This window comes from Amphiura filiformis, chromosome 11 (assembly GCF_039555335.1).
Source record: "Amphiura filiformis chromosome 11, Afil_fr2py, whole genome shotgun sequence".
Taxonomy (NCBI): Eukaryota; Metazoa; Echinodermata; class Ophiuroidea; order Amphilepidida; family Amphiuridae; genus Amphiura; species Amphiura filiformis.
This window is the reverse complement of record NC_092638.1, coordinates 36,623,505-36,646,592: the sequence shown is the minus strand read 5'-3', so window position 1 is coordinate 36,646,592 and position 23,088 is coordinate 36,623,505. Positions and strand designations below refer to the sequence as shown.

The following is a 23,088-nucleotide window of genomic DNA, read 5'->3' as shown; positions in this document are numbered from 1 at the left end:
CGCTAGAGTAATGAACCACGATCGAAATGATCACCACATAAAGTATATGGCACTCGAAGGCATACCAAAGTAGCGTGATCCGGTAACCAAGAGAATTACGTAACCACTTCGATGCTGAATAGATGATGTATTATATATATAGCATACACTGTAAACATTGTTTAATAAGATGCATAATGGAGTTGAGTGGTTCATTACTCTAGCGCGTGATCTTTTATACGTAACTTCGATACTGAATAGCTAGCTGGAATACACAATGCTATTCAGTATCGAAGTTACGTAATGTTACTATGTCAACGGGATCACGCGCTAGAGTAATGAACCACGATCGAAATGATCACCACATAAAGTATATGGCACTCGAAGGCATACCAAAGTAGCGTGATCCGGTAACCAAGAGAATTACGTAACCACTTCGATGCTGAATACAGTCGATTCAGAACTGAGTTTGAAGCAAGCAGTAGTAGGCTACAAAGAAAAATCAGGGGAAAAGTAAGTTGTGAGCTGTTGTGCATGCGCATGATATGCATGTGTTCGTTCCAGACGGCATCCAAGGTCCAGGCCTGAGCTGGGGTCCAGTCCCGGGGGTCCAGCAAGGGGGTGACACTAAATTCACGGTTGTTCTATTTACATTAGCACCGGGCATTAGCAACGCAAACCCATGACAAATCCCGCTGGTTTGGCAATGTTTGGTAGCTAAAAAATGAGGCCAATATCGATCCGTTATGAATAATTCATATTCGACCCCTTGATCATGTTAATTAAGGTTATTAATTATTTTAAACTGTTGTGATTTGGTAGTTCACAGCATCTTACGAATAGTAGCGAGCTTTGGCAAAAACTGCCTTGCTCAATTCATAGCGAGCGTGTAGAAGAATTAAAATATCACAGATATACTTTTATAGGTGCTGCGGTTCTTGAGTTACGTTGTAAAGAGGGCTGAAACAACAACACTTTTGTAAAATGTACATAACTCATTAACAACAATAAATTAAGCAAGTTTGCAAAGTATACGATTTGTAGAATGAACTTTTGCAAAACATCAAAGTGTTATTTTTCAATAATATATTGATCTAGATAATGAAAATCGATTTTAGGTTGCTTTGACCAACAATACCTCGTCTACCCTTAAGGTTGGCAAATACCGACGCCGTTAGTTTTGTGAACTTTGCCTGTTCAATGGGCGCGCCCCCAATACATCAGGGTGAAAACGATCCGGTTTATGAAAAAAAAGGCCGACAGGCGCCAGTGATATGTTTTTCAAAAGAAATTCTACACATTTAATATGCGACTGACTCTTTGCATTGGTAATGACGAAATTTGAATTCAAGAAAACATTGGACGAATTATACCAGCTTAATATACAGCTATATACCTATACAGAAAGGTGATTATACGCGTTCATTCAGCAATTTGGCATGCCATAGTGCAGTTACTTTCCAGTCATAAACCCGCTTATTGAAGATTAAACCGATATATGCAGTACTAAACCATTATATAGTAATCTATTGTCCAATGCAAATTTATTACCACCTGATAATATTAATCCAATGAGCGACCGAATTGTCCGCTACGGACGTCTAATCCAATCGATAATGACGCTATTGACATGTACGAGCGGAGATCCACTGACCGAGTTTTGGGGTATTTTTCACTGGTTTGCAGCTATTTGCTGTCATTTACTCATCAAGGCGGACCACCGTTATTATAAGGACTATGCCAATTATTTAAAGATTGACATGTAGAGAATAAGCCATACTTGATTGACAGAAAGTACTAAATTTGTACCTATGACGGTTTTATGACACCAATCTTCCAAATACGACCAGGCCAGGGCTGCCCGGTGAAGCAAAATGTGCATTGGAATAACACGGCGAGTTTGGATAGATGGTAGGAGGTTTATTTTAATAAAATGTATGTTCCCCGTTATTAAAGCTTGTACCGGGTTAAAAATTCAAATATTTGGAAAAGAATAAGTAATTGAAACATGAGCAAGTACTAAAATCATAGCTTTTATGCTTTTTGATATATGATGCTAACTAGTTCATCCCCTATAGCTACAACACAGCGCTACCAGTAGGGTTCTATTGCCTATTGTGAGTTTATTGTGAGTGCCCCTGTGTTGTGTGCATACATGTAGTTAACAATAACTGCAGGGCCTGCAAGCTCCTTCTGCATAATCTTGAATACCGCCCGCTGTAATTTCAATTTTAATACCAATACGCTATTTACATATCAATGCGCCTCATGCTAATTTTTAAAGCCCTTTCCAGATATTCCTCCATGGGTCCAGGCGGCTCATACGGGGTCGGGGGTGGGGGGACTATTTTACCGTAGTTAACATTTGAAAAAGCCCATTTAAGCAACCTTGTATGGTTAGGGTTAGGTTTAGGGTTGGGGTTAGGTTTAGGGTTAGAGTTACGGTCTTAAGGTTAGGGTTAGGGTATTAGAGTTAGGGTTAGGGTCTTAGGGTTAGGGTTCATTATTGATCCCCATACCCTCATTTTCACTAGCGTAGGGCCTATTATAATCTTGCAATGACATTTATACACTTGTAACGGGATTTATTTCGGGGAATCGACAATCAATCGTGGGGGAAAATAATATAAGACGGAAAACACGACACGAAGACACAAAAATTATAGTTGAGTTGGATAGCTTTAATATATTTTGATGGAACTCATGTGTAATACAGTAATGCAATTTAACAGGTTGAACAAGATAGGTGTTTAGCTGATGGAAGCTGGTGGACGAGTGAGCTGGGGGACAGGCAGAGAGCACATGGGCTAAAAATAATGACCTCTGCCACAAATTTCAATATTGCCAAAACATACATGTTAATATAGGCCCTGTGTGATGTTGACCTTGTTTAAGAGATGGGGAGAGTGGGAGGAGCATAATATGCAAATGAGGGCAAACATTCCTGTTACTGGGGGAAGAAGTCACATGGCCTAGCACGTACATGTTTATACCACACCACTCCACGCCATACATAAATTCTGCCAGTCACATTTCCCCAATATGAAATTTTTTAAAAGTAAAATTTCAATTTTAATTTTACTTCATTAAAGTTTGGCGGAGGCGGGGTTCGAACTCACGGCGGCGGCGGACTGCTTTGGATACACTATGAACCCAGCGCCTTAGACCACTCGGCCATTTGTCTTCTTGGAATTCATTTGAAACTTATTTGAAGGTATAATCGCAACTTCAACATAGGCCTACCACGTGACAGGCAAAGGCAGAAAACGTACCATATTTTGGAATTTTATTTGCCTAAAAACATTTATGTGTATTATTAGCGCTCAATTAAGTTAACTGCGTGTTTTATACAAAAAAATCCAATAATAAACAGTGATAACTGGGCGTCTGTATGGACAATACATTATATCGATTTTGACACGTGCTTGTGTCTCAGTACATTTCCATGGTCAGTAAAATACTATAGAGGAAAACCTACCATTTTCTTGTATCACGTTCGATGTTTTTATCAATTACATAAAAATTCCATTTTAGACCCCAAATGTTTTTTCAGGAAATAAAAGATTAGATTACCATAAAAACGAAACAGTAATCTTTTGCCGGGTCTAATGTAATATTCACATAGGATTTTCAACGTTTTTTCTATCCTTATTTTTGCTCAATTAAAAAAATATTTTGGCGTATATAAAATTGAAATAAAATTCTCTGCTTCTTAAACGACATCAAATGTGCCACAATTGGGTATCACGAATCGTTATATATGATGTGCAGTTAATATTCATATTTTCTTTTATGCAGAGGATGCTTCAGTTTTGACAGGAAAAATATTTTCTTGAAAACCCTCTCACTCGGTTATTTTAAAAAGGTAACCACGCTTCCCTAGAATGTGCAATAAATTAGCATTAAAATTTTTCTTATTCTAACAGCAAGCGTTTCTAGAATGTATTTTGGCGAAATGTGGTGTGTGTTTATACTATCATGATGATGTAAACAAAGCAATTTTGACTGAACAGAATAAAAACACATTGGAGGGGGAAATATAAAAATAAAACAAATGCATATAAAACCATAATTTTACATAGTTTTAAGATGGAAATAATAAATTGCCATAAATGATGGATAAAACATAATTTGAAATGAAACCAAAAGTAAAGGGGGGGGGGGGTACTTGACCACGGTTACACAAGAAAAAGACCTATTTTGGCCAAAACACTTATTGGTGGACGAGTGAGCTGGTTCAAAAATAGTTAACTTGGTTTTTGTAATTTAACCCACTGACTAATATTTCTTTAATAAAGGTTAATAAAGAAAGATGGCTACCACTACAGATGCAATAGAAGAACCACCGTGTGTAAGAAAAGAGATGGAACAACTGGCCATTGAAGGAAACACTGAAAAATTGTTAGAATACTATAAGAATGCTAAAGGATATGAACAAGTAAGTGGTTGGGAGCAATGTACGGAACATTCCTACGACATTTTCCTGCCGTTGATGGCGTGGATATTGATATTACTGACTATTATAAGGTAGGACAAGAAGGGTACCACGTGATTATAAATAACGGAAGCCCGGGCAAAAAGGCCATTACATCCATGTTCACCCCATCAATGGTAGGAAAGTGTCAATTATAGGAATGATACATTATATAAAGCCTAATATAATTAGACACATGCACCAGCGATTTTTTCCGTCGGGTCTTCGTCAGACTGTGCAGAGAATTGGCTGATGATTTGGTCACGAGATGGTTATCGAAGATGATGATGTCGTTGGGTTTAAATTGGTGGCCAGAGAGTTTTGAGTGGGTGAAGACTGCAGAGTCCTGGTTTTCGTTGGAGCTTCCTCTCTGGTGCTGGTTAAAGCGAGCTTTATTAGACTGTTTTGTCTCATACGTAAGACTGGGCGCAGCTGGTTTCAGAGCAAGTTAGACCATACACAACGTTAGATTGTTTGTCTTTTGGGGTTTTGTCCATCACGTGAACTAGTTTGCTCCGTAAATTGTTGGAGGGCTTAGTACTAAGGAGGTAGCAATGCCGAACGACTTGAAGCGTTTTTTATTCTTTCTGAAAGGCCTGTTGAATAAGGTATTGTGACTCCGGTTTTGTTAGCTGTGGCACTTCCCGTATTGTTCTGTTGTGTGGTATCTCTGGTTTTGATGACTTTTTCAAAGGCCCAGTCTGGGTAGCCGCACTGTTGAAGGGGACTGCGGATGTGATCGTTCTCCTTCTGAATTTAACTTTCTTCAGAAGTGATAGTATCTGCACGGTACGAAGGTATTGGTCAGTATGGGTCGGTTTCCCAAAAATAGTAGTTACTTAGGGTGTTGTCAGGGTTAACTCGAACTAACCTAATGTTGGAATCATTCTGATTGATATACTAGTACTTGAAAAAGTTGTCTTGTTCGTTTTGATCTATAACAACGAATGTGTCGTCCATGTATCTGAGCCAGAGTCTGTGAGGTTTGCCTGGAAAATTCTTCAGGATATAATTGCTCAAATTATTCCACACGTAAGTCAATACCAATTGGTGAAAGGGGGATCCCATAACACAACCATATGGACCTGCTTATAGTATTGGCCTTTGTACGAAAAATACGCAGTGTTCAGACAAATAGATACCAACTCGGACAATTGTTCAACATTCAGATTTGTGCGCTCGCTGAGGATAGAATCATTTTCAAGGGACTTGATAGTGGCTTTTAGAACATCATCTGAGGGAATCGATGTAAACAATGCACTAACATCGTAAGATGTTATGATTTCGTTTTGCTCTAACCGAATGTCCTTGACTATGTCCACGAACGTTTGACTTTTGTTAATGTGGTGGGGGTTTTTCCAACTAATGGAGCAAGTATCTTAGCCGCATATTTGGCCAAATTTCAGGTAACAGAACCGATACTGCTGACTATCGGTCGTACTGGGATCTGATCGGGCTTGTGGATCTTTGGTAAGCCATAAAAAGCGGGTACAGTTGGCTCTGCTGGGGGATTCAAATTATGTTTTTCAACATTAGTGATCGCTCCCGTAGTCCATAGTTTGTCAGGAAGCTCAGTGACCTTCTTTTTATATCCACTTTGGGATTACAATTGTTGTAGGTTTGCTGATCGTTCAATAAATCTTGGCACTTGGAATCGTAATCCGCGGTGTTAAGGACCACTGCACAACGGCCCTTGTCGCTGGGAACTATAGTAATGGTCTTGTTCTTACCGAGGTCGATAAGCGCTTTATTCTCCTCTTTCAGTATGTTTGATAGAGGAGGCTTAGAGCAGAGAGTAGTTATTCTTGAGAGGGCACTCACCTCATTTGCATGGCAAAATTACCCGTCTCCTCTGCAGCCAAATTGGTTTCGCTCCATCGAAATTAAGCTGGTCACGGAGGAGACTACTTTCCTTTGTGTTTGTTCATTTGTGTATGGAGAGCCCTTCTTGGAGTCCGTTTGGACTCAGGCTACGCTCTCAGCTAGAGTCCGACGCTGCATTGTACTAGAAACACCTTCTCTGTGAACTCGCTAGAGCAAGGAAAATAAAAACTGGTTTCATTACTATCTGTTTTTGAGCTTTTTTGCAGGTCTGCGACCATGGTCATGATGGTGTTACCACAACTGTCTTTGCGTCATTAACATGTGCTGGAGTCTAGCACAGGTCAACCAAAGTCCCGGATTTTAATAAGACAATAATGATTGACACACACACCAGGAAGTTTCTCATCCAAAAGAATGAGAAAATTTAAATTCTCACCATTTTGGCCGTTTCTCATCCAAAACTTCCTTTAGTGTATTAAGTTAGCTTAGGCCTATTGATCCTAAATTTGCTGGTAGGGTAAAACTCGTTTTAGGGGGTGTTTAAAAAGTTGGCCACACATGCGTATAGGCCTACATTATCATACTTGAGTGCCCCTCCCGGTGAAATTTGAGACTCATTTGGTCACCGTCCTAAGCGTCCTTGCCCACACGAGTCGCCCAGGAGTAGGCCCTACCCGGCATTATTAATTATTAGTGGTTAGCCTCCTAAATACAGTCGCGTATCGTGTTGTCAATTATCGTTACTTGTGTCCATGGATATGACCCCATGTATAAGTAGGCCCCTAGTCTTCATAGAATTCACACAGTCTATGCCATGCAGTGTTCGAATTTAGGAAAAATAAATGGTTGTCCCACGGACAACCAGATTACAATTTCTGGTTGTCCGTCTAAGTTTTTGGTTGTCTGTAGGCCTACAAATGTGACTTTTGGCTAGATTTATGGTTGTCCGGCGGACAACCGAATCAGTATTTTTGGTTGTCCGGCGACTTTTTTAGTTGTCCCGGGCAACCGGACAACCAATTTACGGATACAAAGAGGATAATAATGTTGAGGGCGCCCACAAAATCTTACACCGTCTTACACAATGTTCCAAGGCAAAGTTCAGTTTAATATTTACTCATCGTAAAAATACAGACGTTTTATTATGTGATGATGTTGTCTGGATGGGTGGACAGTTGTCACACTGTGGAAAAACAACAACCGGGAATCCGCATTCATTTACAAATAGCATTAAATTAGTATCACATAGTGGCCTCCGTGCAGTGGAAAACCTTAATTCTTTCATCAAAAGAAATGAAAATGACAAAAAAAACCGGATCCACCTGTACGCCTATAAAATGGGCACAGAAATTTGTCTCAAATATGAATGAATTTTAAGAAACATACGGGATATGATGAACCAATGACCTGACGCCATGATAGTAGGATCTATTAGTCGTTTTATATACAATGTATATACCGTGTTGTCATAATACCAATATTTGACATAATATATAACGAGTAATATTTAGTATTGTAAATATGCAGTTCATATGCACAAACGAACACTGATCTTTATGATATTCAGGTTGTTGTACATCTCATATAACATGTCATATAGGAGGTCATATGTGTTGACCTTCTCCTATTGTATTTGTTCATCTGTGTATGGAGAGGATTAGCGCCATTAAAACTCCATCAGTATTTGGGCGTAGTTCAGTGAACTCACCAGATTGCTATTCCAAGTACTTTGATAAATACAGATTATGTATTAATGGGTCGAGGCGATTGCATTGAAAAACTAATAAATTATTCATAACAGTTACGTAATCAATCGTTAGTGCGGACACTTTTCATTTACAAACCACCAAAATTCGTAATCTTTTAGCGTTGGAAAAGAAACCACGTGAATAGAGTGTCATCCCCCTGCTTAGAGTTACGGATGGTTGTCTAAGTTCCTCAGCTTTTAAAATGTCAAGGTTAGCTTGTTTAATGGCTGATTCAGTGGCAGTGACGTATTCAGCAGTTGTTTGAACTTCCTTGCCGATACCATCACGTGACCAAACCATCAGTCAATTCTCTGCACAGTCTGAAGACCCGACGAATGGGTCGCAACGTTATTGAAAACAAATCGTTGGTGAGTCCAGAAATCATTGATTAATATTTTGTCTATTTTCTGTAGTCTTGATTCAAGCCCGTATCCACCCGGGGTGCTCAAATATACGGTCTTGATCAATCTGTATTAAATCTCCAAGATTCCGGATTTTATGTAGACTACCAAATATAGAAAATAATGAGATGCCGCTGAATATTCATGACTTTAGCCATCCAATCATGTACCGAGATCTTGTTTGTCATTTATTGTTTGAAACTCGCGCACACACAATGCACGTAAGTGCGGCACAGCTGTTTCGTATTGGAAAAACAACAACCTTCTCCGACCGCAAGATTGGCAGCAAATGGGCGGTCTGATCATCAATGAAAACAGCGTATTTCGTCAGTGCATCATGTACGATGCAATTCAAAATTAATAGACGTTCCATAGGGGCCTATAAACTAGGGGAATAATATGGCTATCAATCGATCAATCAATCAAGTTTTCAAGTTATCAACAATCAATAATAAACCGATGAATCAGGGAATATTATTAATTACTTACTAATCTAAGTCAGTAAATAACAAATAAATAAATAGGCATAAGCCTAAATAAATAAATCCATAATGCACACCGACATCGCCTGGTTAATAATTACTTTGTACAGCATAGACACTAAAATCAATACCCGGGATCAATACACGTGAATGTGCTATGCACGATTTGATATTCAGACGATAAATCTTTGGATACTGGGGTAGAAAATGATGAATATCTCCCGTAATTTTTTTATTCTAAAGAAGCTATATTTTTCCCTTGCACTTGAATATATGGGTTGAAAGGATATGAAAGTCGTTAGCTTGCGTATTGAGAAAGAACCGTGCGTATTGAGCTCACAAACTGACAAAAATTCTGATTTTATATGTGCTGATTAACTATAGCGCAGCGTAGGCCACTCGTGGAGGCAGTCTAAAAGCAGATGACCTCATGGCGTATACCATGTTCATTCACACACACAGAGGTCAGTTACCTGGCTATTGTCAATAGCCTAAGTCGGATGTCCCTCGGCCCATTATGCGTCTCAAAACTATTAAACAGGTCGGAACAAAATGGCCATGCGTGGCTGTGGATTCAACCTACCATGGCGATTTCTGCCATGAAGATATCGGGGCGATGACACTGTGTAATGCAGAATGCAGTTAGTATTTTAGGTACACATTCTATTAGTCATATTTTCTATTATACACGCAAAAGACCTGTGCTTTTAATATCCGCGCCTAATCAATAATGGGTCTTTCAACATGTTCACTCAATAGTTAAACTATACTGTATCCCTGTAGGATTATCTACTGACTAGGTGCTAAAGTGAATGCTATAACAGTACCCAATCAAGTGTACATTATCAAGGTCATAGCAGGGCATTATACAAAGAATGGTCAAAGGTCAACGTTTCCAAAAGAAGTAGAGTATAGAGATAGACGCAAGCTTTCGTGCGGGAAACATAAAAACATACTCGCCAGTCTTGGCCTTTTTATGAGATTTGATACGGCGAGAGATTTGAAACTCTTCTTGGGCAGTCAACATTAATAGGTAAATTTTCACGGGAAAATTTTCTGGACACGTGACCAATGCGTATCAATGTAAGTGTAACCTCGAGCCTGATCTCTGACCCCCGGCGGTGACCTCGCTATTCAAGTCTTAGTAATTTTGAATTGGAATAGTATTTTTGACCGCAATTTTGATAGAAATTTGTGCATTGCAAATTTATTGAATATTATGTTATCTTAATTTTTTCACAATATCATCAAAACGTAATTTCAAAAATATCTATCTACGGAAAAAATATCTATCTACGGAAACTCTTACTATTACATCATTAACTTGCGACAAGTAACTTATTTTGCCTCAAAGGAAGAATTCTTCCTATTCAAATACATTGGAAGAACACCCGCTGTGCTCGGGGTCACATTCCATAATGCTAATATGTCTGCGCCCATGGGTGTCACGTGTCCAGAAAATTTTCCCGTGAAAATTTACCTATTAATTCTGACTGTTGGGGCGAGAAGAGTTTTGAATGTCCTGCGCGCATCCAACGCACCATGAAGAGGCTGCATATCCTTCGATGGAGAGGGGTACCATATGCGGTACATACCCATTACGGCTCATAGTGTTTATAGTGGGCAAGTTTCCGGATAATTTCTGACCGGGTAGAATTTATACGCCAATGTACCGTACATCTGCTTCCACTATAAACACGCTGAGTTCCGCAGTCTATTCGGCAATACAGTATTTTCCATTGATTTGCGGTGTAGGAAATTTTAGTGTTCATACCAAACAAAGTATCAGGCCACTGATGGTCTACATAAGATAGTGACGTTTTCCAAACCTATATCGTTAGCCAATTTTCCTAATTAATGTAGAAAAATTACCTTTTTAATCATTTCACTTTTACTTTTTCCTTGTTTCAAGTATTCAATTAATATGGGCAAGCCTGCCGGAGCGCTGGCGGTGGCGAAGATATTAGAGAGTATACATCCAAGTAAGGATTCTCGCATCTTAGACGTAGGCGCTGGGACCGGGATCATGGGAGAAAAGGTAACTACTAATATCAGTGGTGTAACCTCTGAGAGATCTGGCCATCTACCCTCTGTGATGCTGGAGGTCGTGATATTTTAAATATTTAGGCTTTTTTTGCCCATTTTCATCCAAGCCCATGCCTTGCCCCCTCTGCCTTCAGAAAGCATGGCTACCCCACTAACTAACATATTCAAGCTGAGACAAAATGATTGGTACCGTTCAGTTTCCATTGATAATGTACGATTCTGACACATCAAAAGTCAACATAAGAACAATAATTGTATGACAAGTTATAAACTATATACATTCTGGAATTTGTGAGAGTATCTAATGTTGTATTTTGAAGAGGCGGGCTTTTCAATAAACATCAAAGTTGGTGGGTATCAATAATGTTGATACAACCTGTATTCCAACTTCTTTTCGGTACGTTTCCTTCTGCAGTGCCGTAGCCAACGGGAGAATGGAGAGCAGCTCCACCCTGTGAAAAGTCTTTCTTCCTCTTGTCCCCCTTTAGGATGTGAAAAATGTATCAATTATTGTACACAAATTAGAACAAATCTGTGTTTTCTCTTCTGCCCCCTCCCCAACGGCGCCACCACTGAACGCTGCCGCAACCATGGCAACCACAAACTCACATATAAGGGAGCGATCGTTATTTATGGCAGGGGGGAATGGGTAAATTTAGGGGGGAACACGAATTTTTTTGTGGTCTTGAGGGGGGAACCTGAAATTTTTAGTTGAAGCAGGAGGGGGGATTGTTAAATTTTGAATGGAGAAAATTGGGAAAACAAGGGGGAACGCGAAAAATTTGAGCAGACGCGAGGGGGGAACGCGAAATTTTTTGTCGATATTTTTGCCAAAACACCCATTCCCCCCCCTGCCGTAAATAACGATCAGTCCCTAATATTGGACTATAAAATTCAGTCTACAAGCATATGTTTCTAACTCTAACTAAGTGGGGTATTTTGACGAAAGAGATGAAAGGCAGACGCTCTCTACAAAAAACGACAGTCGCTTTTATCAGCACTATGATATAGTTTCGCAAGCTCCAAAAAATGTTTAAGTGGTGGGTGTCTGCCTTGAGTCTCTTTCATCCAAAAACTCAAAAAGCAAAGGCGGAAGAAGCAGAGGACCAGAAAAGGAAGACGACACGTCCAGGAAAAAGGGAGGTACACAGAAAGCAATTTAAATTACAAGGCATTTTAGCTTTATTTTGATTAGGTACATGATTAATACTTTATTTTTGACAGCTACCATTTCTTATCTGTAAACGATGCATTGATAATACTGTATTTAATTATACCGGCTATAATTGGGATATTATTCTCTCTTTCGTTTTTCAATCAGCTTAAGGAAGTAGGATACACAAATGTTGATGCATTAGATGCAGTCGAGGAAATGTTGCAGTTTGCGCAGTCAAAGGGTGTTTACAAAGAGTACATACATGAAGCTATAACACCTGGGAAGAAAGTTAACGTAGCTGACAGTAAGTATGTTATCACACATAACCATCCACGCAACCATAAGCGGCGGAAGTAGGGGCGAGGCGGGTGTGGTGGGGATACATCCTTCTTAACTTTTTCCATGGGGAGTTTGAAAGAATTTAGGATGGAATTTAAAGATGATTGAACCGTGATCAATGTAATGAGATGTAATTTTGCACCCTTAAGGGGGTACTACACCCCTGGCCAATTTTGTAGGGGCAAGGACTACAACTATTGCTCTGAAAATTCAGCAACTCAAGGCAAGTAGTTATTGATTTATTGATCAAATACTGGTTTTCCCTCATTTTTGACTGCAACTCCACAACTGCTGTCTGTGCCGAAATAAAAATTTCCAGTGCAGTAGTTGTAGTCCTTGCCCCTATAATATACATATCTTACTTGTCACCAATGCGCTATAATTTTTGAGAAAAATGCAAAAATAGGCACAAAATTGGACAGGGGTGTAGTACCCCCTTAAACAATCCCTAATCATATTCCTCCTTATTTTACGGTTTTAATTGTTTTGCTTACAGATACTTACGATGCTTTGTGTTTGCTTGGAGTTGTTGGTACTGGTCACGTAACAACAAAGTCATTACCTGAATTAATGAGAATAACTAAGCCCGGTAAAAGTCTAAACCTCGGTCTAAAACACGGAATTATATTCGACAGTACCGTATTTTTCGCTCGAATTTTCGTCATGTTTTGCTAATGTAATCGCTAATATTGTAAAATCTTCTTTTCCCCTTGTCAGGATTGGACTGAACATCCCAACCGACGCTACGCTAAGTAAAAGCCACGAAGCAAATAATGAAAACAACAGAGAGATAAAATAATGTCAAGCAACACAAGCAGCTCTATTATACGTGCTTGAAAAAATAAATAAATCATAGAAAATGGTAATTTTGATTATATCACCTGAGTCGCCCCTTTTGTAATTTCGAATGCAAATATTTCGATGGTCTATATTTTTTCACAGCTAAAATAGCCATAGCTTATTTATATTGGGTTTTCGTCTAGTATATAATGCAATTTTATGCAGGTCTGATAGTGTCATTTATAATGGTGTAACTTATTTGTGATATCATTGTTTGTTAATTATGCAGGTGGTGTAATTGCTTTCAGTGTTTTCCAAAATGTTATGGAAACGGACCCAGAATTTCACAAAGATTCACTTGAGACGGTACTCCACTCATTCGTCGATAATGGAAGTTGTACAAAATGGAGCAAGCAGGACGTTACTATGCTCTCAAGCAACGGGGAAATAGCACCAGTGTACCTCCTCACATTAAAGGAATAATGTGCAATTGGCATCAAAAATAGAATATTAGTTTCACTATCATATAGGCTATGTCCTCTTTTTTTATTGCGTGCCGAACAAATGAGGTGAAATAATGAAAATGCTATTTCATTTCAGCGCCCAGCGCCTATATTATAGAGCTTGCGATTTCCAAACGTACGTTTCATACTCTATGAAACGTCCCGTCACATAAGAATGATTTTGAATAAATGCACGGGCGTATATACGTACGTTTGAAAATCGCAAGCTCTCTACTATCGTGTATTACAACACGTGAATAATATCATGTAGAAAGCAAAATGGCACCTACTTCTTGAAACATGCCTGGAAGAACTAGGGGGGCTGTCATTTTCTTTGAAGGGGGGTCATGAATATATCAATGACCGGAGTCAATTTTTTTATGACCCCCAATCGCGGCTTAATATTTTTAAGACCCCCTATCGCGGCTTAATATTTTTAAGACCCCTCTATCTTGGGTCGAACATGTTTATGACCCCCCTTCCGCCTACAGAGACTCGAGACATACTATTCATTGCCGGAACTTAGGCGCGGAGTGCGCCAAAACATTAGAGCAAAGAAAGTGTGCGGACCGCGTTAAAATTTTGATTGTAAGCGTAAAGAATTTTGAGTCACCAGCCCTTAATAATTCTATAACCCTCCTCCTAGTTTGGGTGTTAAAAATGAAGTATACGTTGTATATACAGCGAAGCATGAAACACATGATCAATTCAATGCAATATCAAAACTTATTACCCCCCTATTTTGGTCTAAAAATTCTTTGACCCCCTCCCCATTCGTATATTCATGACACCCACCCCACCTCCGAAGAAAATGATAGCCCCTAACCTACGTCAATTTAGGTCATAGAGATATTATACCACTTTGGAATCATGACTTTTCATTTATTGTTTTCTACTCACGTGTTATCTATGTAGTGTACAGCTTGGCTTAAAAAATGTGTTTTATGATCCTAATTTCATATTTGATATTTGTTTGCAGTATATTGACATTGTTTATACAAAATTGTTGTTTATTTTGCTTTATTGCTTATGCCGTCACTTTCAACATTTCACTTAGTTGTTTCTTTGCTCATTTTGCATGTATTTTTTCCGTGCAATCCTTTTTGTGCAATGTTCATCATGTGCCTATTTCATTTTTTTCTTATTTCTTAATGATGTAAATTTATATTTATAATTCAATGGGCATTTTTATGTACTCATGTTTGAATTGTAAAGCGCCTTGTGGTCTTTGATGTAATGCGCTATATAAGATTAAAATTATTATTATTATTAAATAGTTTCAGAGTTATTGTCATTTTACCTGGTTCATTTTGGCAGTCATTTTGAAAAAATGGCCATATACAGAGTTTGCCCGGGTTTGGAATTGTCCACCTAGTAGAATTTGGAAGACCTATCATAGTGAGAGGTCTGGGGTTCAAGTCCCCACACAGGCAGGTATGTCCGGAGTTTTTACTCTGGTATATCTGCCTATGCATGTTATGTTTCCATTTTTTTAATTCATGCTTAATTGTGCTAGTGTGCGATGCGTAGTTCTTCTTTCCCCTGTATAATGAAGTTCACACTTTATTTACTTTCAAAGTTAAAGCGGTTTTAATAGCTGGGATTTTTGGTTTAAAAAAAAGTCACAAAAACTGCAATTTTAAACCCTAATATCTTATCCCACGTGACGTCACTTTTCAGAAATGCCAGCCAGGTAAAATGAAAAGATCAGAGTGTGTAGATACATTTTAGCACCATAAGAAACTTTGTCCACAAATATTGGACGACAACTTCAAAATCAGTATGTGGCCTCTCTAAATCTTAAATCATAGGACTTGTTATATGCCTATACAATACATTTACATGTATAAAAGTGGACAAATCCAAATAATATGTATTTCATGCTAAAATGACCTAAGGCATAAATCAAAAACTGTGGATCACAACAATAAGTCACTGTGAACTTTTTAAATTCCAAGATCCAGCTCAATGCATTGACATACATTTCTTGTCAATAAATAAATTTTCACTCCAAAAAAAGCCTAAAAATTGGCATTTTTGGTAAAAAATGATAAAAATCATGACAAAAGCATGTTTTAACTCGATTTTCGCCTCAATATGGTATGATAGAATATTTTTTATCACAGATCACAATCAATTTTCTTTTGAAGTTATGGCTACTTTTAGATTTGACATTTTTGGGTAAAAATGAGGAAAAAGTTACAAAAAAACAACACATTTATAACCAAAATATCCCAGTCCACGTCACTTTTCAGAATTGGCAGCCGGGTTAAACAGATAGGTAGGGTTAAACAAATAGACTCTGAAGATTAATACTAACCCGGCTGGCACCTTTTTCCAATTATGTTGCACGGGAACCTATGTAACCTATTATTATGTTTTGTTGAATCCAAGTGTGTAAAAATATTGGATCCAAAACATAATAATGAATAATGATAAAATTGGATGCTTTACGCCCAATTGGTCTCTACTCTCGCTACGAATTTTAAAATATTGAACTCATAGCTCGACCAATAAATATGGGCTCAATCGATTTTTATATCAAAAGTGGCTTCTCTACTATATGGGTTGTACAGAACGGTTATGAAAATAAATATTCAAGGAAATATTTACATCAGGCTAAACAAATGCTGACTTGCATTTTAGGTACCAACACCTGGGTCGGTCGGTCGATTTTTTTTCATTTTTCTGCAAAATACGACGTGACGCCTAAAACTTTGCAAAGAGAATTTATCAAAAATACTACGGAAAATGTGATTCAAATCAATGTAGGAAACGCGACTGAACACAATTTCCATCCCACATTTGTTTACGCTGCTAAAATTAACGAAACAAATGCAGTAATTTAGTCAGAATTTGCAAGAAATTGATGCTTTTATGGGTTTATACTGTAATTTAACATAAATAAAACACATATTTTGAATATTATAACCAAAATATGACATTTCCTTATAGTCAAATGACCCCGGGGGGGGGGGGGGGGTTCTTCCTGGTTGAAGGTATACGGGGATGTGCCACGGTTTTGGGGTACCTTTTCAGCGATTTTGGTATATCGATGGGTGGGTTTTCAGTGGAGACCAATGCGCCCTGCCTTTAAAACGCCCAATTATGGCAAATTTGGGTGCTTTTTGGGTGCTTTTTCTTGAAAATTGGTATACTGATGGGTAGCAAAAACAGCAAAAAGTAGGTATAGAGAAAGTCAGCATCCGAAAGTCTGCGTGGCACACCCCCGTACAAAATTTTTCGAAGAACCCCCCCGGGCAAATGACCGTGGTTTTTTTTCAGATTTTTGGGTCGGTCGATAAGGGCAAGTTAACTTTTTGTACCGGGGCGGTACTTATTAGTTGGATATAAAAAAATGTCGTTTCTAGGCTATGTATGAAACAGAAATTCATAAAGAAAGCACGTACCTGAATCAAGTTGTTTTAATGATGATTTATGCTTGTAATGTGTAAACATATAACTTGTGGTTGAACGGAATTTTTGTGTTGATACCATGAAGGATAAAGTACAGGTTTTTGTCACTTTTTTAGGAATCAAATTAAACGTTGATGGAAGGTGATGGAATTATTACAAGTCAGTCGCTTTTTCGGTTACAGCGTTGACCTTAAGTGCTGTTTCATGTGTAGTTCAGCTGCATGTAGGCTTACCTAGGTAAGAGACTGTCATAAAGTCAAAGGTCACTATAGTTGGGATCCCTTTACGCTACGGTACTGTGACGCGGACCCCACTTTGTCATGATAGCGATGAGATATCACACCACTGAAGCGAAATATCCGTCAAATTTCTCATGCAGAAATAGTTTATATGCCGAACTTATACTGGGAATCATTAGCTCATATTGATTCAGCAGATTGAGCAGAATCGTCTGGCGGGAATTGTTGAAGTGACATTTGGGAGGAGATTTTGTGAGAATTGTTAATAACCTATTAAAATAGTTCGATTTGCGTAGTAGGCCTATACCGGCCATGTATAATTCGAATTGCGTATCATAGTGCAAGATGATGGTAATAATAAATCTAGAAACAATGCCACATGGAACACCAAGATAGCGGTGTGTTTCTGAATCTTGCACAGCAACATCTATCTTTCATTGGCTGATTTGTTGGTCATTAGGGACGCACCATTAGACTTCAAGGTGGGGGTTTAGGAAAAAAAAAAAGACCTTCCCCCACTCCATGAGCAAAAAAATTTCCCCACCAACACTAAAAACAAAACAAAAACTTTCCCCACTTAATTGTGTATAAATGCATGAAATTAACAAAAAACTTGCCGCTGAAACTTTTCCCCGACTCCAATTCCCTAACCCAAATTGTATGAATGATCTTTTATGTTTGTTAATACAATTGTTAGGCCTACATGTAAACAAAATTTCACCACTTAAGGTAATACACTATTTTAAAGTGTTGCGATTTGGTAGTTCACAACATCTTGCGAATGGTAATGAGCTTTGGCAAAAGTTGCATTGCTCATTTCCTTGCGAGCATGTAGAAGAATTCAAATATCACAGAAATAATTTTATAGGTCCTGTGGTTCTTGAGTTATGTTGTAAAGAGGGCTGAAACAACAACACTTTTGTAAAATGTACATAACTCATTAACAACAATAAATTAAGCAAGTTTTTAAATTATATAATTTGTAGAATGAACTTTTGCAAAACATCAAGGTGTTATTTGTCAATAATTTATTGATCTAGAGAATGAAAATCGATTTTTTTGGTTGCTTCGACCAACAACACTTCGTCTCCCCTTAATTGTGTATAAATGCATGAAATTAACAAAAAGCTTGCCGCTGAAACTTTTCCCCGACTCCAATTCCCTAACCCCTCCTTTGAAGTCTAATGATGCGTCCCTAATATTTTCCATGTCTGACATCTTGAGATACTTTCCTTGCTACGCTTACGTAACATCCACAGCGACAGTTACTTGATTGGCTGATTTTTTTTTTGGGGGGGGGGGTCAATACATTCACCCCACCCGAAGGTATCGACATTACGTAATGAATTTTTACCAAAAAAATGACCATGTTCAGTTATTTATGGTGTAAAATTAAGTAATTGAATTGTATGCATAATTATATTTGTAAACAAATATCAACATATAGAAATAATTACACGCATTATAAAAGAAGTGACAATTATCAGATGTTAAAACAAACAAACCTTTCATCACTTTATATGTGCCAAGTGCCATCTATATGTGTCATATTAATAAATATCATGTTATCAATAACAAGAAATGTCTTTAAAAAGACAACGCCATGGATGAAGATCATGTTTCATAATTTTGCATTGCAAGTACTTGGAAAGCTAGTAAATTTGAATGTTTGGCACAACTAACTATAACTGGGTGCGAAATATTGGCATTTATTGGTAAATACCACCAATGACATACTAGGAAATACTCAAAATTTTCATGTCGAAAGCTGAATTGGAAAATGTGTGCTAAATTGGTCTACATTTAATTCATACTCATACTTGTAACAAACGGCTCAATTGAAATCACATCCTCTGAGTTTTACAACAATCCAACAATCTATATTCAGATAACCTTAAGAATGTTTGCTGCTTAATTAAGGGATTTCATATCAACCAAATTTCATGACAATCCAACTATCTATTATCAGTAATTTTTACTAATTGTGATTACATGCACCACGTTTTATGAAAATCAGACTATCGATGCTCTGTTGACATCAAATGCGCTCGACACCACTTTGAACATTCTGACAATCCAACAACAATATATACTTGGTTGACCTCAAATGACCTTTAACAATTTTGGGCAGAATTGTTATCCACAATCTGACAATCTATACTCAATTCACCTCGGATGACCTTGACCTGACCTTCAACATTTTCCGCTTACTAACCCACCATGTCCATAACAATCTAACTCCTTCGAATTCCTCTCAAATCTTTTAATCATATAAACTCCAAATTTCTGTCCTTTTACCTTTTCTGTGGTTTACTATTTACCAATATTTAGTATAAAATCCATTAAAAGCATGGTAATTAATTTCAGATATATTAATTCGCAATGTATAGTTTACTGGTAGTTGCAATCACATTATAAGGCCACTAACAGTCAATTTTGAGTTCCCGTCACATAATTTCTGAAAACAAGTGAGGTAACTTTTTCATTATTCATTATTTTTCTGCCTTTCATTATATGACCAACACGTATGTAAAATGTGTTGTTATTTGCCACTCACTCACTTGAAGATGGATGTTTAGCCCTAATGAGATTCAAAAGTATATTAAAAATAGTCACAATAATGAATTCAGTGAGGGTCAGAAAATGAAGTGAGGGCGGTGACGGGAAACTCAAAATCGACTTTCATTGGCCTAATCAAAAAACTGATTACTCAATCCCCGGGGACTCAATCCCAGGGATTCCCGGTTGCTCTACATGTACCAAAAATGTATAAAACCAAAGCCACTATCTACCCCAATTACTGGTATCCCCCCCTCGACGACTAGTGTCACTCCCAACATCAATTAGTGTTGGTAGTAGGCACCTGCACTATTTATACCCAGCTCTGGTCAGATCAGGGAATGGTCAGATAATGCTCATTATTATTGTTTAATTAGTCGTCACACTTTACTTGTCAATGCTTGTTGACAGCTTATCAGTAGTCGGATCAGCAGGGGTGCAATTGTATCCTTTTTCATAGAGCAAAATTGTTCAAAATGTTTATTGTCGAATAGTTCCTAAAAACCTTATTTGTGAACGGATTTATACCGTTAACAAAGCAAAATGTATGTTTAATATATTAATTATTTCATTAATAGCAATTTTCTAAGTTTCCATCCATAAATAACCACAGAGCATTATCTGTTTACAAAATAAGTGTTTATTTTCAATTAGCCATCTTATCAGTAAAACTGATAGGAGGCCAAATTATAGTCAAAAAACAGATTCTTTGTCTGGTAGTCCCGGCAACCCAGTCTGTATGTGGGTCAGTTGTAAACATACACAACAGAAACCGACTGTGAAGGAGCCTATATGCACGTAAACAACTTTCTAGTACATGTATAATAAAATCCGTTTTTGAGTATAATAAAGAAAGTCATGCATTGGCAACATGAAGGAAATACCTATTGCTAACTTGGTAAAATGCATACTCGTAGCCCAATCTTGTACATCATAGCACCCAGTTTGGGTTTGTAGTTTTGAAATGTTGCAATTAAACATTAGTTCTTTCAAATATGAAACGCTAAAACACAAATCTAGAACAAACAATCATTATATTTAGAAAGATATAGCAAACTTTCCATGATAGAGATTGGACCCAAGACAAAGTACACCCAAATTAGGTGACAATTCAGAATTAAGCCATGGCTGGAAAAACTTCAAACCAAGCAATGCTTGTCTGTAACCTCATTCCATGTGTAGGCCTATTAGCGTCAACTAGGAATAATCCTTTTCACCATGATTACCACCAATCAACCAGTACTTCCCACCATTCAGAATCTCCTATTTTGCCAGCCAACAATATCACATAATTATCAGAGATTACCCTGTATGTTTAATTGCAAGCATCCAACCAGGCTCCAACCAAAGCTAATCAATTAGATGTATATCCTTCACATCTGTTTTGTCCCGTAATAAACTTTTTAGGCTGCGTCTTAAATGCAGCGCCTCTAGCGGTGACCTGTTTTCAATTAATATCGTAGCGGCTCTGTCATTGGTTACTAGCAAATAAAGCTATAGCCTCAATTCTATACAAACCACGATTAGGGGCACACTTAGAAACTTGCTTGATAAAACTACGAAATTCTTTTGATATGATAATCTACAGAAGATCTTATCTGATAACACATAGGCCTATCCATGATTCTACTACACTATGTTAAATTTTATAAGACGGATTCAATTATTATTATTCTTCACGAAAGAAAAAGAAAATTTTCTGAATTAAAATTCTGCCGGGGTTCGAACCCTCAACCTCCGGTTTCACAGTCGAGCGCTTAATATACTACTGTGCTATCCGTCGTTCTGTCGGAAATGATTTTGTTCATTATACTTATTAGCTCTTATTGATTACAGAATTTTAAAAGCGCATGCACCGTAATGCTATTACCGTACTTGTCTCTTTATAGGGCCTACTGAATCTCCAATCAATAATGAACCTTGCCTCTTACTATGCAGTTCCTTTCGGAAGTGGCAAATGCATTGTAATCACGGGGGGAAGGGCACTTAACACAAATGACCATACGGGTATGCTCCCCCGGAAAGACCCTCCTTTTAGGATTTCGCAGCTCCGAAAGACCTTCCATATTTTACCAAAATAGAACTCCGAAAGACCCTTGATTTTGATAAAGTTAGCTCTAAAAGACCTCAAAATTGCTCATTCCTCATATTTCTGGGACTTTCAACCAAAAAGCCAAGAAAGACCCTTGATTTTGACTGTTCGCAACTCCAAAAGTCCCCATTTTACTTGTTCCAGCCCGGTTCGCAATTATTAAATTCGGCAACATGGCATTTTTTAGTATTTCCGAAGCTACAACTATCGTTAATCAAAATGATTTTTTCACACATAATGACCCAAAAACAGTTCCTTTTGGTTTTAATAGGTAAAGATCATTCATGGCTACTATTAGGCCTATGCATCAAAATATTTTGACATGCCAAAAATATTCCCCCTTATACCATTTGAATTTAGGCCTATCCTGACATGTTTCTACATCACATTTTAGGTCGCAATATCGAAACGGTGCAAATAGTACCTATACCTGTGCCAATATTTGTTCCCCCTTGTCCCGCCAAAAAGGCTCGCCCTATAATTTAACACCCTGGGATAAGTATTGCATCACATCACCCCTCCCCTGCACCTCATCCCGGTGCGGCACTGGTCTTTGGGTGACAGATCGAATGGAACAATAGGGTGTCTTCGGGTGACAGAGCATGTGCTCGTAAAAAATATAGGGTCTTTGGGTGACAGGGATGCTGAAAAGGGGGGGGGGTCTTAACAGCCCTACATATACTAGTACGCGTCACCTCCAAAGTGGGAGTGGTCCCCCCCGGAATTAGTCTGACTAAACTTCTTTGATTGATGCAACCAGAGAAGATGATAAAAGAGGAGGTCGCTCGCTGCCCACATCAAATAAATAATGTGTGCATCCGCCTATTGATGGAAACAATGATCTAATCCGATTGATCAACTCATACGATAAGTGGCTTTGCGAGTCACGACTGTCTAGCTCTAAACAGCGCATGCCCGGATATCAATTTGTTACGTCAGTTGACCGCGAAATATAATTTCTGTATTGTTTGGCATGACCGACTGCTAAGGTTGCCCCGAGATCCCTGTGAAGAAGACCCTCATTTTGGATCCAAATAGCATTTTTGGAC

The 23,088-nt window shown here is 38.1% G+C and overlaps 1 protein-coding gene across 1 annotated transcript; it reads left to right on the top strand.

Moving 5' to 3' along the window:
- Nucleotides 1-425: 425 nt before the first annotated feature.
- Nucleotides 426-14,095, top strand: LOC140164799 (methyltransferase-like protein 27). The gene is made up of 6 exons (XM_072188164.1): nt 426-492; nt 4,278-4,417; nt 10,821-10,946; nt 12,276-12,414; nt 12,946-13,038; nt 13,519-14,095. Exons 2-6 carry the CDS (start codon nt 4,292-4,294, stop codon nt 13,710-13,712), a joined length of 678 nt encoding a protein of 225 aa, XP_072044265.1. The 5' UTR covers nt 426-492; nt 4,278-4,291; the 3' UTR covers nt 13,713-14,095.
- The last annotated feature ends 8,993 nt before the right edge of the window (nt 14,096-23,088 follow it).

Bases quoted from the DNA above. Each gene is read 5' to 3' on its own strand.
- LOC140164799 (XM_072188164.1), top strand. From the start codon at position 4,292: ATGGCTACCACTACAGATGCAATAGAAGAACCACCGTGTGTAAGAAAA. The intron at 10,947-12,275 runs GTAACTACTAAT...TTTTTCAATCAG, and splicing joins CCGGGATCATGGGAGAAAAG to CTTAAGGAAGTAGGATACAC. The intron at 13,039-13,518 runs GTAAAAGTCTAA...TTAATTATGCAG, and splicing joins AATGAGAATAACTAAGCCCG to GTGGTGTAATTGCTTTCAGT.